Source organism: Primulina huaijiensis, chromosome 2 (genome assembly GCF_012295235.1).
Source record: "Primulina huaijiensis isolate GDHJ02 chromosome 2, ASM1229523v2, whole genome shotgun sequence".
Classification (NCBI taxonomy): Eukaryota; Viridiplantae; Streptophyta; class Magnoliopsida; order Lamiales; family Gesneriaceae; genus Primulina; species Primulina huaijiensis.
This window is the reverse complement of record NC_133307.1, coordinates 24,516,544-24,532,581: the sequence shown is the minus strand read 5'-3', so window position 1 is coordinate 24,532,581 and position 16,038 is coordinate 24,516,544. Positions and strand designations below refer to the sequence as shown.

Genomic DNA, 16,038 nt, shown 5'->3' with positions numbered 1-16,038 from the left:
GTTTATAAAAATATTTTTATATATTTACATATTTATTATATCTATATTATATATCATATCTGAGTAATAATAGAGACAAAATAATATTTTGATATAATTTTTAAAATTTCCAAAATACCACTCTTGCTATTTTTAGCTCCTCTGTTTTTTGCTTATTTTCATGAAAAATTGAATTTATGTAAAAAAAAATAATAAAAAACTTATAAAGATTTTAAATTTGGATTTTATTTTTCAATTTTAATTTCAACATTTTAACAGAAAGTACTCATTAAAAAAATTGACTGAAGATGTGCGTGTTGTGTGCACACAAGAGCTAGTTATTATGGATTATGGGAGTGGACATATTATTATATACTTTGCAAGAGAAAATAATTAAATTACGAAAAGAAAGCTAATGGATACAGAAGATACTAAAATATTAATAAATACTCCTTGATGACACATAACAAGATCATACAGATAAAATCTCAAACTAAACTGTGGAATAAATCCAATCAAAATTAAAATTAAGTTTGTTAAATTGATTAATATTTGATTTACGAGAGCAATTCCAAAAGTAGCTAACAGATACTTTACCCCAACCGTCAAAGATTCATGTGCGATTCCTGACTTTGCCTGACACATATGCAGATACATTCTTGTTTTTTCCTGGACATGTGTCTAATTCTTACAGGTTTGTCAAAATCGATGTGGATTCTTGCAACCTTAAAAGCTACTGCAGTCTGCAGAAATATTTGGTGCTTGTAGACCAGCAGTGCAACGGGCTTTTCCCTGGCAAATATTTTCTCCACCCCCATAATCATTATATTGTGCTCTCTCAATCTGCTGCTTACCCGTTACATTTCATCTCCTAAACAATAGAGGAATGGCTAAAGATTATAGCACCGAAAAAGGAGACGGGTCTGGTTCAAATGGGTGCGGCATCTACGGGGCAAAGGTGCCAAAATTTTTCAAGATTGTATCCAACCCCGGAGAACACAGACTTGTGAGTTTCACGTTTCTTGTTTGGATGTAAATGTTCTTGTTTGTAGTTCTTGATATCTGGAATTAATTTGTTCCAAGATTTGATTTTTTTTGTTTTTTTTTAACTTGAGATTTGATTTTTGTTGGTGAGGAGGATGGTATGTGGTATATATATTTATTCTATCGATGCATTGTATTCGTAGATCAAATGAATATTGAAATACTGGCTAGATAATATATATTCCCTTAACAAGAGCATTGTGGGAGCTGAAAATGCTGCCCTTGTGAGCCTGGAAAATCTTCATATTAAAACCACGCCAATGTCAGAAGTAGCTTAGAGAGTAAATCTCAAGCAATATTAAATAATCATTTCCTTATAAACTATGACATTCTCCTGTAACCATCATAATTGAACTGAAACAAGAGTTTTACTGTATCTCAAAATGTTGTGAAATTTAACTTGAAAAGTTTATATTTCTCTATAGGGGATGGTCAAATGAAAATTTATAATTAGTATAAAAGAAAAGATTTTGTGATCTGAGATGAAAGCATGTAGGGTGATAATCACTACTTGACAATTAGAGAAAGTTTACAGGTTGGAAAACTGAACATCGGTTTTATGGGCTATGTTTATTTTCTCTAAATTAAAATGGTGTCTCAGGCAACTATCTGATAAATTTGCATTCTTGATATTTGTTCACAGAGACTTCCTCCTGAATTCACTCGAAAATACGGGCACAATCTGCCAGACTGTGTCTCTCTCAAGGTTCCGAATGGTTTGTTGTGGAAAGTAGAACTGCAAATTCACTCCAATCATGAAGCTTGGCTGCACCGAGGTTGGCGACTGTTCGAAGAGTATTATTCAATCCAGTTGGGGCACCTCTTGTTATTCAAATATGTTGGGAAAGAACATTTTGAGGTTCACATATTCGACACCACTGCTACAGAGATACAGTATTCCTATTATGATTCCCTTGAGAGAAACGCTGGTAAGAACCAATTAGTAGCTATAACTGAGGGAGTTGAATCAGACTCTGATGATTCTCTTGTGTTCTTGAAAGAAATTTTGGCAGGGAAGAGCATGGGAAGAGAAAATCAAGATGTTGATGATATTGGTAAGTTGGGTTCGCATTCGAGTAATACATCGGGTGATTCGACCTTGAATGTTCATTAGAAATGTGTGAATCATCAGACACTTGTGTTAGATGTGTTGTGAAATATCATGTCAACGTATCGAAGGGATATACAACTGAGATTTGCCATCACATATTGACTCTTGGGGTTAAACTTTATTGAAACATGATATTAGTGGATTTTCGGCTAAAATGTGAGTTGCAATGTTATAATATCTTCTGTCTATTTTTGTGCATTAAATGTTTTTGTTTCCGGCAGATGAACACAGTGGGGGCACAGAATTGAAGCAAGTGCAACAGCGGGCAAGGGATGGTAACAACATATTCGAAGCCTATACGAGGGCATCCATTTTCATGTCTAAGAAGCCAATTAAAAACCTGTTCTCCATTGTTGTGATGCATCCATCTTATGTCAGCAATCAACGTTCGGCTTTGGTAACTCATCGATAGATATATATCTTATTAAGTAGTTATTATTATTGTTATTACTATTACGATCATTGCTGCTACTTTTCATGAAAATCTTAGTTTAAGCACATGAATTAAAGTCCCTTTTTAAATTTATTTTCGTTGCAGCATATACCACCAGTCTTTTCCAAAGCGATCTTGCCTGTTAAGGTAACTAGCTCGATCCTCCTTGTTTCTGAAGGGAAGACATGGCCCGTAAGGTACATTTGTGGAAAAAAGCGAGCTTCACTCACTAGTGGATGGAGAGAATTTGCTGGAGACAATGATCTTAAAGTAGGCGATGTATGCGTGTTTGAAGTATCTAACAGGATCAACCTCACATGGGACGTTATTATTTTTCGTGCTTGATTTAAGTTAAAAGACATGTTTTTGGAGGATCTAATTAAGAACAAAGCATGCAAACTTTCAATCTCTTTTGAATTTTGGTTTGGTTGTATTTCGTTTGTCTAGAGGAAATGCAACCAGAAGTTTGATCAATGAGCTAAGTCAAATGAAGATCAAGGTACATTAAATGCTTTGCATGCCTCTGATTTGAATATGATTTCATTTTATTTTCTATGCCTTGAATGCAATGAAAAGAGACTCACTTGTAGCTAAAATACACTCTATATTTTGGATAATATAATAATATGATCATAAATATTAAAATATGTTTTTCTATAAATTAGAATGTAATACTACATACATTAACTATATTCGATTACGTAAAAAAAAAATATTTTACGTATTAAAATATCGTAGAATAATAATTCGATTACGTAAAAAAAATATTTTACGTATTAAAATATCGTAGAATAATATGTAAATAAATAAAAATAAACTCATAACAAAAGAACGACTAATGTCACCTTGTGACATCTCTACAAACAAGGCCACAATCGCAAGCTTAAGATTCAGTTTTGATTTTGACATATAGAAATTCGAAACTATATTCAAATGAGAATTAAAATCGCAAGATCTTAAGTTTTTCAAGATACAAAGAAACACAAACAATTATATTTAAATTATTTGGGTTACTTTATTTATACAATTTAATTTAAAACTCATTTTTTTTATTTTATATAAGATATTTTAGTGTTATAAAATATAATAAAATTTTATAATTCAATTATCAATTATTTTAATTTAATTAATTTAATAAATATTAACATCGTTATTCAAACTATTATTTTTTTCTCATCAATTATTTCTACTACTATATATTAAATTTAAATCACTTACATATGTACTAACTGTTTAGGCATGTTGGTGAATCTCTTTTCAAAATTCCAAAAATATGACTTAAATTTCTTGCATTTCTCTAGCAATTTATTAGCATTCAAAATCTCTCCAAATCAATTTCAAATAAATAATTCTTTAGCTTCTTTATATTTGTATATCAATTTCAATATACAAAAAATATTAAAATTATTTAATATTTATTTTTTTTATTTGATAAATAATATTCGACAATTTTGTTAGAAGGTATCTCTCTTTTATGTTTCAATTACGTAAATTTATTAAATTACAATATTAATTTCAATTTTTTTTTTCCTTTTCCAGATTTTTCTCGGCCTCTCTCTTGTTCTAAGATGCATCCTGCCCATAAAAGGAAAAAGAATATCCGAAAATGTTAAACTGCATTCACAAGTGACTGTAATCAATGTAATCAATCATCTTCATTATTTCATTCATCGCCACCTACTGATTTCTCATGGCAGAGGAGCGACGATCCAAACCCTCTTTTTTCAAGGTCTTGTTCAATGAAAACTTCACTCTCCAGCTTGTAAGTTTTTAAAATAACTACTTTTTATGTACTGATTCTATTTCTGCCTGTTCCATGATAAATTTCTTGTTTATTTCTTGTCTTGTGTTTTCCTCCAGCGGTTGCCGACTGCTTTCGTGCAGAAGCATGGTGATATTTTGCATGAAAATGCCGTTCTCGGAGCCAGTTCTGGGGAATCTTGGGTCGTGAAACTGGAGCATAGTGAGGAATATGAGAAATGTTACTTTACGCGTGGATGGCCGAAGTTTGCCAAGGATTTGGGGCTCAAAATGGGGGAATTTCTGTTGTTCTTGTTAGTTGGAAAGTCCACATTTGATGTTTTGGTTTATGGGATCAGCGGCTGCGAGAGGGTAATTTCGAATTGTAACTCCGAGTTTGAGAGCTCCGACTCTGATGAAGAAGTTCAAATATTGAGCAAAGATTACACATTTGCCGCACGCGGCAACCATGGTTAGCTTTCTTGTTTTTTCTTAATCCTGTAATCTTTGGTTTTCTCGGTACTTCGTATATGAAATGGCTTGTATGTGTAGCTGGTGCTAGTAATATATGAGACGTGGACTTTGTGGTGGAAGTTATCAAATCAACCAGTTAGTCAGATTGGATCAGTTAGTTAGTTGGGTTAGATTTTAGTGATCTAGAGATAGAAGAGGTCTTGTATGTAGAAGGAGATGTACAGCACATTGTAAAGTTGAACAATAGTATTCATTTTCCTATATTCAGTAAAATTGCTCTCTCAACTTCCTTGTTCGGTAGTTGATTTGAATCTGAGAATGTGTTGTTCCTTTATGATCGGTGCATATTCTTAAGAATTTTAACAGTCGCGAACTTGTATTTTCAGTTAAACATATGTATAATTTCAATTTTTATACCCCCTGTGAAAATTCCATGTTTCCCTTTTCTTTTTCTTTCTTTGTTTTTTGTTTTTTGTTTGTTGTTTTTTTTGTAGTTTTGCTTGTGCAGAAGAAATACATTTATTGAAATGCAATTGATATGGCGTTGTATACTGATTTAGGTAACATTTATGGCTGTCTTTCTGTCCTGTTTTTATGGCGCATTTTACCTTCCATTGAAACTCATTAGCAGATATGAGTAACAAACGAGCAAAGACTAGCATTTTGGAGAAAGAAGTAACTAAGAGTCCTGGTAATGTTGATCGTTTGAGCCCACTCTACTTCGAAAAAGTTTTGAAGACATATCACAGATCCAGAGTGGTAAAATCTGTCTTCTGCTCTTTATATTGTTTCGAGCAAATTTTATTTTTTCACATTAGCTACCTCTAGCATGATGATTTTTTAGCATCTCAACTAGTTTTCTATTAGCTGTTCGTTTCAAATAATGAAAAGGTTTCTTACGACTCATTTGGTTTCATGGGCTTTGCTTGAAACATAGTCTCTCCATATGAAATTTGCGAACATGTCTGGTTTGATCAGCCAAAAGACAGTGGTGCTGGAGTATGTGCCGAAGCAGCATTTTACTTCTGCGGTACTGCACCTGATGCCGCGGTTATCTAGGATCGAAATGGCATGGTCGGGGTTCATAAAAGAAAATGGACTGGTCTTTGGAAGAACCTACTCTTTTGAATTCAACCCCAGAACAAATGTGATTCGGGTAGATGAGATCAAGATATAGATATCTCCTGTTTGGTAGCCATAATTGAAAAAGGAGATGTATTTGTTTATATTCTTTAGCAAGGACACTTGAGCTTTGTGTATATGTAAGATACACAACTTTTTGGACGGTCTTTTCGTTCTAACTTCCTATGGACGTGTATCTATTTTATATGCTATGAATGCGTGTACACATTTTGCGTTATGAACTGTACTGCTTATTCCTCTATTGTTCTTACATGTTTCTCAGTAGGTTTGATATGTTAGATCAATTGGTTCAAGATTCAGCACACAATTTGTTTGATGGAATGAAGAAGTTAGGATCGAATAGATGGCACTCGATCACGAACAAACCACCACCAACAATCAACAGACACTAGAAGTTACCAAGCACACAATAAAAAAGAAGAAGAAAGATTTACCTGGTTCTCTGTCAAGATCGACCTCCATCCACGGCATTTCCCCACCAACCTTCTTTATCATCACCAAGTGTACAATACAAGGGAATTGTTCCGGAAGAACTCGTAAATACACAGACCCTATGCCCTCTATTCTCTATCCTATCTTCTCTAGGTTTTCTTCCCTCTTGATCACGTGCTTGCTTGTGGTAGAGAGTGTTGCTTCATTGTCTTCTTTTCTCCCTGGAATCATATACACACACACACACACACATACTTGAGCTTCCATTTTCCGGTTGCTTTCTTGGATCCACGTAGCAGTTCAATTTCCCAACAAATTAATCCAGTGTTGATTTTATCCAAACCTGCATTAGTTATGGCCACTAGCTACCAGATTTGTCCCACCAAACTAACTAAAGAATGAATAATTTAGTTCAAATCTTGTGTTGATTGAATATTTGTATTGATTCCTTTATTTGATCAACTGTCTATATAATATCTAAATGCGTGTAATTTCAACAGTAACAATTTGACCCATTCGAGTTCATTTAGTTTCATTACATCTCCATGCACAAAATACACAAACATTTCAAAGAGTGAGCACTGCCTAGTATATAAGACGTTAAATTATTATTACAAAAAAAACGCTTTCACATTATATTCAAATTATTTATTATATACCATGACTTGTTGGCTTTGTGGTAGATGATTTGATTTTATTCATTCAAGTAATTGGATTCAAATCTACTATATTCTGGAAAGAACAAAATTCTACATGAGAATTTTTATTAAATAAAATTTAAATTCCCCCTAAGTTATTTTGAAAAAAGATAAATTTAATTAAATATTTGAACGCAGTTTGAAATAGAAATTTCATGACTACTCTTGCCGGTTGACTGAAGTAATAAGATGTGAAAACTCGCATGATGTTCAATCTCATGGAAGCAACAATATACACACCTTCAAACTCGCGACTCCATCACTGCAAATGGGATCCACCGCTCAGCTTGAACATGCCTAAACCCAAGATACCCAAACCCACCAAACCAAAAACCTCTCTTAAACCCTTAATCTTTATCTGCAGCAATGAATTTCATGAAAAGCTCCATTCTTGCCGCTTAAGCGATGAACTCCCTGAAACTTGTGGCTTCCCTTTTGTGGTTCGCCACTCTGGAACGGTTTCAAGGTACGTTTGGGATAGAAGGGAGCTGAAATTGGTTTCTGTTGATGGGATAAATGGATTTTGTTTTCGGGATTATTTCGTTGATTACGAAGATGGGGTGAGGAAATTGGGTAAATTTTGTTGGTCTGCCCTGAGGAACTTTTTTCTTCCGAGGGAAGTGAGTGAAAACTATTTGGAATATGTGAAATGGAAATTCTTGCACAGAGTGTTCAGCTCTGCTCTTCAGGTTCTTGCTACACAGGTATTAAATTTGTCATGTTGGAGTTTTTTCTTGCATAAATCTGGTTAAAAATTCTCGCGACAAAGTTCAAATTTTTGGGATGAATAAGGAAATTTTGAGGAGCTCTGGACTCTGCCATTCGGTTGTAAATGCCTTGGTTCTTTAATAGTCATTGAACTAACACTTTTATTTTGAGTTTGTCGATTTTAAGTGTACGGGTTCGTTTCAGATACCTGTTTTTCACCCAAGGTTCTAAGTTTAGAAGCCTTAGAATAAACTGCAAAAACTGCTGTAAAGTTTAAAAGTCTTGGGAATTTTTGGAAGGGCTTTAAAAATTATTCGGCCGGGTTGTTTTAGTGGTTCTTGATGTGGTCGAATATTGCTTTGAGTTTTGGCTTGATTTGACTGGTTAAATTTCGATCGTATTGAATATTTGATTAAAAAATTTTGGTTGTGCTACTGCTATTGTTTGTGAAATTTATTCTTTTTCCTTTTTGGTGGTTGGGTGGGATGGTTATGCAGAGAGAAAATTAATGGAGTAATGTGATACTAACATAAGTGTGTGATTTAGTCAAGTGCATTTTGTTTTTATGCTGGCATAATCTTGAAATAGATAACCCGCAGCATGTGATGATATGTACCTGTGTGTGTTCATGTTAGTGCCATTAATTTTCATTTCGTATACTTTTCTTTCAAATTTTGGTCGATGCACCTGACATTCATTAGAAAGTACATTTGACTGTGATGACTGAATGGTTGAAATTAGGCAATGTTTCGGGCAATTGGCATTGGCTATTCTCGTTCTCTCCCGTCAGCAGCTGCTCTAAATTGGGTTCTGAAGGATGGACTTGGGAGGCTGAGCAGGTGCATCTATACCGCTTCTCTTGCTTCTGCTTTTGATACCAATCTAAAGGTACAGTCCCTTGCCCTCATATAAAGGTGGCAATATAAGTTTTCATATTTGTTCATCAGATACCAATGAATAATGGATGTAGTTGGCGGTTCATTATTTGTCATTCCCCAACTCCTAAGTCCACTAGCACTGCAAGAGATTTTGCACTATGGGCTTCACCGAAAACTATTGCACATCTACTCTTGCTTTATATAAATGAGTACCCAAAGTGTTAGAAGACTCTATTGTATTATCTTATAAATTCGTTCTCGGCTATCCTATATGTGGGCATCACATATTAGTGAACTGTATTTCTTTGTTGAATTGAGTGTAGTGTCTAAATACTGAAAGAAATTTGTTTGGTTATGCAGTTAGATTTTTGTAAAATCCTTTCACAAAATTGCTGACTTTCTCTTATTTGGAACGGAAGAGAGTTAGGTTCACGACCTCTGTGCTATTCAGTTTGAGCATTGGAGTTGAGTTGTTGACTCCTGTCTTTCCTGACTATTTTCTTCTTCTTGCAACAATGGCCAACATTGGTAAGCAAATAAGCCTTGCTTGCCATCTTGCAACTGGTGTAAGTCTGAGATATCTATTCCTTTTATGCCATGGAAGCATTTTGTATATAATTCACTTAATTTAAACATTTAACTTTTCAAGTTTCTGTAAGTTTTTTACATCTGAGAATGCAAATAATTTTTCTTTTCTTAATAAGTATGTGATAAAATAAATTTTCATTGTTAGTCTGCTGTACATAGAAGCTTTGCAGTTTCGGACAATCTTGGCGAATTTTCTGCGAAATCCCAGGTGGATACAGAACTCCATTTGAATTGACGTAATAATTCTCCATTCTATGAATCTAATTCAGGGTTCGGATTTCAGATTCAAACAGTGTGCTTTGATAATATAGGTCTTTTGCTCGCGGCCACTCTGAATATCATGTTCAGAGACAATCTAAGGTTTCTAGTCTTCACCTCATATTCTCCTGAATGTCGAGGTTTCAAATATCATTGTATATTGCTAATTAAAATGTAATAGGTTGGTTAGAGCTCAACCAAATACAGGAAATTAGGATTATTTTCAACATAATAGGATTACTATTAATTTAAGACTTGCTGTGTACTTTTTAACTTCTTTGTCATGTTGTGAAGATTGCTGGCTACTCTACCATTTGTTGCATACCCAATCTTCTCAGCTGTTGACCTTTTCGGGATTTATAAAGGGCTAAAAAACGTGCATTTGCAAACTTTAACTAAGGTTGGTTCTTACTTTAACTAAGGTTGGTTCTTTATTACATTGCATTAGTTTTTAATCAATCAATATTGTTTATTGGGCCCCAAAACTCTACTTTATATGAGGTAATTTACAATTATATGTTTTTTATTTAAACACGTTGATCCATGTTTTAGATGAGGAAAAATTACCCTTTTTTCTTATTGCGGGTGGCAACAAAGTATGTATGTTATACATTTCTGTACAGGATAGGCTTGAGTTGATAATAAACACATGGATTGAGCTAGGATATGTTCCTTCTCCTGCTCAAGTGAGTAAAATGGAAGGCATTGGGTTCTTTCAGAACAGTGGTGAGGTTTTTTACCATGATAAAAATCTTCAAGTTTCTCCATTTAAACTTACTTTGAATCAGATTCAAATCTCACTAAGCTCTGGGTTAGGCATGATGATGTTGCCCATCAGAATCGGTTGCTTGAACCTGAAGAGGAAAATGCCAAAGCTTTCAATTATGACGATGAAATCTTTAAGCAACAATGATTTCTACTTCATATGCATAGAAAGCTTCAATCGTGGATTTAGAACAAGGGATGTACGTGTATACAAACAAGCCTCTGCTCCGAACTCTTTAGTTTTCAATTTTACTGCTACGAGTTCTTTTTTTTCCTTCTCATGCTCGACCATATTACTTAATTTCAGCTTGGAATTGTTCTTTTTGTACGGGAAGGTGCGGTAACCTCAGATGTTATCATGGGTTTATTACAGGTGAATAATCTTTCTTCAAGATATTATTTTTCTTATTAACAATGTAGGTAACGCTATTTCGTCAATTTGACAAAAAGTTTCGATGCTATCAATAAATTGTACGGTTCGAAACAATGTATGAAACTCTTTTGTTGTTGATGCTGTTAGGACCAAAAAGCAAAAACATTGAGGAGAAAAGTAGTAAAATAAAGACCCACACTGAAATCATCTTGATTTCTTATGTGATTTACCATAGAAATATAATGTACATTGTATTTTGTCGTTAAACAAAATTGCATCAATTATTAAAATAAACTTTAATATTTTTTGTTCAACTCCCCAAATTCTACCAAATGGCTTATGCATAATGATTGTTTATGATCTTATTTAAAAAATAGGCTTGTTACATTCGAAAGGGCCTCAGTGTGGTCAACTGGGAGAATGTATTAGAAGCTTGTGATTCCTCAGATTCAGTCATTGAGGAATGGTTTATATTGATGGAGGAAAGCAAGAAATCTTCGCAAAACAGTATTGCTTTGCTGAATGAAAATATGTCAAGCTTAGGATGGGCTTGCAGAAATGTCCTTTTCAGCACACAGGAGCAAGCAAGATATAGCTTTTTTACTGACTGAAGTTGGTTTAGGCTGAGCGAGGTTGGACTGAAAAATCGGGTCTGCTGCTGTTAGATGTGCTGCTTAGGCCTGTGTAATTCTTGAACTGTTACGAGTTTGGCTTCATGACGGCATGTTTCTTCATCATACAGACCAGGTTGATGATACCATATCCTAAAGAATCACTTGCTGGTCTTTTCGTTCCTTGAGATGTTCTGGTCCATTTGCCAGAGAGAAGCAAAACCATTTACTGACGCTGGCAAGGTATGTATATTTAGTGACTGGCTTTCCCAATTATACCTGGATATAATTGCCAACCTGATATTTTAGTCAGAGATTTGGACTGCTAATCACTTTTTTTTTCAATGTCCGACTGTTGTGATCAAGTTACTAAACATTGGTCTTGGGTTAAAATTACACCGAAAGATGTTTAATTAGTCAGATTAGTTTTAGATAAATCTCCTACCCCATTGTATAAAAAATGTCTCAAACATTGGTTTGATCTAAATTTTGGTAGTAATAATTTAAGAAAATTTTGATAAAAGCCTTGGGAATACACTTAATTTCAATTTCGACTAAAAATCATGAAATATTGATGTTTTCGATATTTTTGAAAATATAATGGATATACAAGTATGTAAATACTATAATATTTCAAAGATGTTTACATTTCTTCTTGTTAAATTACTCTTGGCAAGTCATGTGCGCATATACATCAAATTCTAATGTAAACATAATTTTTATATATTGGAAATTTTTTGGTAAAACATACCTATATTGGGTAAAAAAATCATCAAATTATGTATTTGATATTTTATTATATTATATTTTGAGTCGGAGAAAAAGATCTAGTATTGAACCTAAAAACAACTGTTTTAGCTTTGTAGGAATATCATGTTTAATAATATTGAATACATATCTTGTGAATTTTTATATTCAAAATCAATATTAACTAACANACTTTCCAAAATTTTGAAAAATATAAGAATACCCTTGAAAATTTGGAGAACTTTATATATATGTATCTGTGCGCGAGTGTAAAGTTGTAATGTTAAGTCATAAAAAATGAATTATGATCTTCGACCCATCCCAACGTGCAGACAAGCCATCCATGAATGCTTAGTAATAATTTAAATTTATAGAGTATTTATATTTGATACGCGTTTCATCAATTTAACAATTTACGGATTAGGGAAAAAAAAGTGACATAAATAAAGCAATAAAATGGTGGATATCACTTTAAATATACTTGTGTTATTTGATTTATCTAGTTAAGTCAAATAATGTATATTAATTGCATATACAAAACCAGAATAAGATATGTGTAAGATATATAGAATAATGTTTTCTGGATCAAGTTATATTTTTTAAAATTACAATATACAGGTATATGTTATTTATATTGATTTAGGAATTTAATCGAGAACACAGGCAGCTATTTTTTTATTTTTAAAAAAAAATCATTTTGCTCCATGGCTCACCCTACTATACTACCTTGCTGCGGGAAGCTACGAGCAGAAATATTTGTCGGAGATGGACTGCGATTGATCTCCGGGTGAGAATGCTGCGGGGTTCCTGGCGGAGGTTGCATGGCGGCAGCCGTCAAAGCAGACACTCGCCATATCTTCACCGATTTATCAAGGCTGCCACTGTACACCACATAGTGCCTATCAAATTCGCTGGAATGTTCTCCTTTCTCCTCCTCCGCCGCCAAACATTTCACCGGACCACTGTGCCCGTTCAACACTGACAGACAAATATGGCCATCTCCTTCCTTTCTCCATACACAAATGTTCGTGTCCGCCGAACCACTGAACACCAAAGTCCCCGCAGTCGCAAGGCACAAAACTGCCAGCTTATGGCCCCTCAAAAACCCCCCGTGTGATAGAAACTTGCCGTTTTCCCAGAAGTTGACGAGCCCGTCGGATGATCCGGAGTAGAGAACTGTAGCGGAAGCGTCAACGGCTAATGATGTTATGGCACAATCTTGCTTCAATAATGTCTGCGAAAAGACATGTTTCGTGCCGCCTTTGACTTGCATTTCCCTCCGCCAAACCTTGATGGTTCCATCGGCGGATCCCGTGAAAACCAGCCTATTGAACCCGGCAACCACTGAATTTACTGCATCGTCGTGCGCATTGATTGATTCCAGGCATTTCGAGTCGTTAATTCGCCACACCTTAAAGGTTTTATCCCACGAGCTGGAGTATAATAATGATCTGTCCTCGCTCAAGCTGAGAGATGAAATTGCATCAACGTGTTTGATCCATATCGAGTTCCGATGTCTCCTGATCTCAACGTAGTTTTTGGGGTTCAATGAGCTTTTTATCGTATCTCTTAATGTGGGCAATGTCCCGATTCGTTTGTGAATGCTCGGATCCTTTCTAGACACCATCCAGACCCGGATTTTCCCATCCTGGTGACCTGAAAATATCCTGTCCCCCGCTATGATTATTGCTTTAACCAAACCGGAATTACATTTGAACCCGGAGAATTCCTTCTGATTCTTCCACACCCTGATGTTCTTGCTGTCGGAGCCCGTGTACAGCAAATCACCGGAAGCTGCTAAAGAATAAATATGTCCTTCCTCACGCACAAGGGATCCCATCAAGCCTGTGTAAAAATAACTATTTTCAGATTGGATGTGGGAAGACCAGGGAGATTTGGACGACGGAGATAGAGGTTGGCCCCACGATGGGGTTGAATATGGCGTTGGGGATTCCCATGGGGCAATACTGTAGGTGGTGCTGATGTCGGAGGTCCGCGGTGGCGTCGTCTTATCTTGGTTTTCCGGGATAACAATGACATCCGCCGCACTGCTGAGGCGGAAGGAGTATTCTTGTGAATCTGATTGCAACATGTTGCCGAACGTTTGTCTCCTCGGGGTGCTGGTTTCTGTTGCCATATCTTGTTTCCCTGTTCTTGAATTCTTCTTCATCTGCTAACTAATCGGGGATTAAATGTTTGAAGATCAAATATAAATGGAAAAAAAAAAACTAGTCAATCTAATGAAGAGAGAAGAAAATATCAATATCAATGAAAAAATATACATCCACCAACATATGTATATTTTACATGAGAAAGATATGTGAGCGAATGGATTGATATACTCACTGGTTATGCCACGTCGTCCTCCTACCACAATTTTAATTCTATGCAAAAAAATTTAATACATGAAATTTATATTTTTCTTATTTACCTATGAATATAAACATATAATACAAATATATGATTTTGCATGATTTAACTAATCTTAACTCTTTCTAAATATCATAACGAAATGCATGCAAACCGAGGCACGAAGTTGAGATTTCATAAATTTATCGATTGCGTAATAAAATAAGTAAAGAATAATCAATCTGAATTTTAGCTATATTTCCTCATTAGCACATTAATATCTTTGTGGGGGCAAAGTTCCTTTCATGGGGACGTAAATGTTGCAAATTATGGTATGCTACAATTTGTCAAACACAATTTGACATTTCGCAACTACCATAGAATAAAGGATTTGATTATAGTTGTTTCTGCCTCACAAGTTATCTTCTTGCCAAGTCACGAGTTTTTGTACTTTTTTTAAAAAAAGTATTTCGTCAGCGTGATGCATCAAAAGGTAATCGTCATTGAATTTAAAAGAAATATATAGTAACGAATAATATTAAATTATATAGATTTTTGGAAACATGACAACTTTTCGTGACGAAATTAACGGAAAACATGTGGTACCCAAAGGCTATGGACTTCTATTTTTGGCACAAGCGGCTACGATGTGCGTAACATATTATATATGCATCAACATAATACATTATTTATTAGAAGTTAATATATTTTATTTGGTTTTTCACTAAATTCAAATAGAGTTATAATGTATGGTTCGGTTAAAAGGGTTTTTTTTTAGATTATGATTTTTAAAGTAAAATTAGATATGTGATTTTGAACTATTTTTTATTGTTTCGAGTTGTTCTACATTATAATTTATATATTTGATATCATCGGATCGGAGATAGGTCCGGTCTACTATCGTTAGCCCAGTAAGGTAGGGGTCCGGTGTTCAGAAGGTCCTGTGTCTTCTCACGCGCGATGTGGGTAGAAAGGCATCCAGGAAGTCATCTCGACCGACCTCTCAGACACTCGTAGTCGTAACACAGGAAGTTATAGCCGACCTCCCATGTCGACCCCACTTGCCGACCTCCCTGATTGTGGTATCGTGTTGATTGGAAATGTCTCAGCCGTGTTCCCGAGCCGAGCTCCCACGGGGCCCAGACTATAGACGAGCTTCTGCCTAAGTGAGCTTCCATTCAGACATCAACGAGTAGCCCACATAAATAAAGCCCAACAATGTAAAGCCCGTGAATATTTAAATCTAATCCCGTCCTAGATTCTGAGGATCTAAATCTACCAAATCAAGATTTTATTTTTCTAATATGACTTGAGCGTCGGAGGGGCTACGCCTGAACAACCTTCCAGTCCTCTTCTAACGTTCTTGTTTGTGCTTTCAAATTTTTTCGAAGATACGATCCGAGCTCCCCAAGTAAAGATCCGACTTCCTAATTACCATTCCGGATTTCAGCAACATCAATATTATTTAATGAATGGTTATTCATTCGTATTCTTGTTTAGTATTAATACGCTTACATTTTATGTATCATAATCATAAAAAGGTAATCTTGAAAAATCTCTGACATATCTAATTTGATAAAATCATATTTATATATTATGTTATACAAACAATATCGAATGTTCATTTTGATCTCATCGTAAAGCTGCTAGGGCATTTTGCCACCATACGTATGAACTTTTACTATTTTCATGATTCCATGTTATTGT

At 34.9% G+C, this 16,038-nt stretch overlaps 4 protein-coding genes and 1 long non-coding RNA gene across 10 annotated transcripts; 3 read left to right on the top strand and 2 right to left on the bottom strand.

The window, feature by feature from the left end:
- The first annotated feature begins 760 nt into the window (after positions 1-760).
- On the top strand, positions 761-3,109 carry LOC140960433 (B3 domain-containing transcription factor VRN1-like). Of its 2 annotated transcripts, XM_073418709.1 has the most exons (5): positions 761-985; positions 1,667-1,952; positions 2,025-2,078; positions 2,356-2,531; positions 2,673-3,109. In XM_073418709.1, exons 1-5 carry the CDS (start codon positions 866-868, stop codon positions 2,910-2,912), a joined length of 876 nt encoding a protein of 291 aa, XP_073274810.1. In that variant the 5' UTR covers positions 761-865; the 3' UTR covers positions 2,913-3,109. The 2 variants fall into 2 exon arrangements, with proteins under 2 accessions (XP_073274810.1, XP_073274804.1); XM_073418703.1 differs by having other exon boundaries at positions 1,667-2,078.
- A 1,059-nt stretch (positions 3,110-4,168) lies between these two features.
- LOC140970837 (putative B3 domain-containing protein At5g66980) lies at positions 4,169-6,141 on the top strand. 4 transcript variants are annotated; one of them, XM_073432783.1, is made up of 4 exons: positions 4,169-4,329; positions 4,428-4,779; positions 5,413-5,540; positions 5,760-6,141. In XM_073432783.1, the coding sequence occupies exons 1-4, from the start codon at positions 4,258-4,260 to the stop codon at positions 5,838-5,840; spliced, it is 633 nt and encodes a 210-aa protein (XP_073288884.1). In that variant the 5' UTR covers positions 4,169-4,257; the 3' UTR covers positions 5,841-6,141. The 4 variants fall into 4 exon arrangements, with proteins under 4 accessions (XP_073288884.1, XP_073288882.1, XP_073288883.1 ...); XM_073432781.1 differs by having other exon boundaries at positions 5,719-6,141; XM_073432782.1 differs by having other exon boundaries at positions 5,410-5,540.
- Positions 5,224-5,532, bottom strand: LOC140970838 (uncharacterized). Its single transcript, XR_012174194.1, has 2 exons — positions 5,403-5,532; positions 5,224-5,332 (listed from the first exon to the last, which is right to left on the bottom strand). It is a non-coding gene; the product is annotated as an uncharacterized lncRNA (long non-coding RNA).
- A 1,047-nt stretch (positions 6,142-7,188) lies between the features above and the next one.
- On the top strand, positions 7,189-11,698 carry LOC140970835 (protein root UVB sensitive 4-like). Of its 2 annotated transcripts, XM_073432778.1 has the most exons (10): positions 7,191-7,758; positions 8,504-8,650; positions 9,060-9,206; positions 9,374-9,436; positions 9,512-9,588; positions 9,781-9,886; positions 10,110-10,212; positions 10,303-10,451; positions 10,559-10,624; positions 11,002-11,698. In XM_073432778.1, the coding sequence occupies exons 1-10, from the start codon at positions 7,258-7,260 to the stop codon at positions 11,233-11,235; spliced, it is 1,593 nt and encodes a 530-aa protein (XP_073288879.1). In that variant the 5' UTR covers positions 7,191-7,257; the 3' UTR covers positions 11,236-11,698. The 2 variants fall into 2 exon arrangements, with proteins under 2 accessions (XP_073288878.1, XP_073288879.1); XM_073432777.1 differs by having other exon boundaries at positions 7,189-7,758; positions 10,110-10,451.
- Positions 11,699-12,667: 969 nt separating this feature from the next.
- Positions 12,668-14,268, bottom strand: LOC140970836 (protein JINGUBANG-like). Its single transcript, XM_073432779.1, has one exon. The coding sequence runs from the start codon at positions 14,150-14,152 to the stop codon at positions 12,692-12,694; it is 1,461 nt and encodes a 486-aa protein (XP_073288880.1). The 5' UTR covers positions 14,153-14,268; the 3' UTR covers positions 12,668-12,691.
- Positions 14,269-16,038: the final 1,770 nt, after the last annotated feature.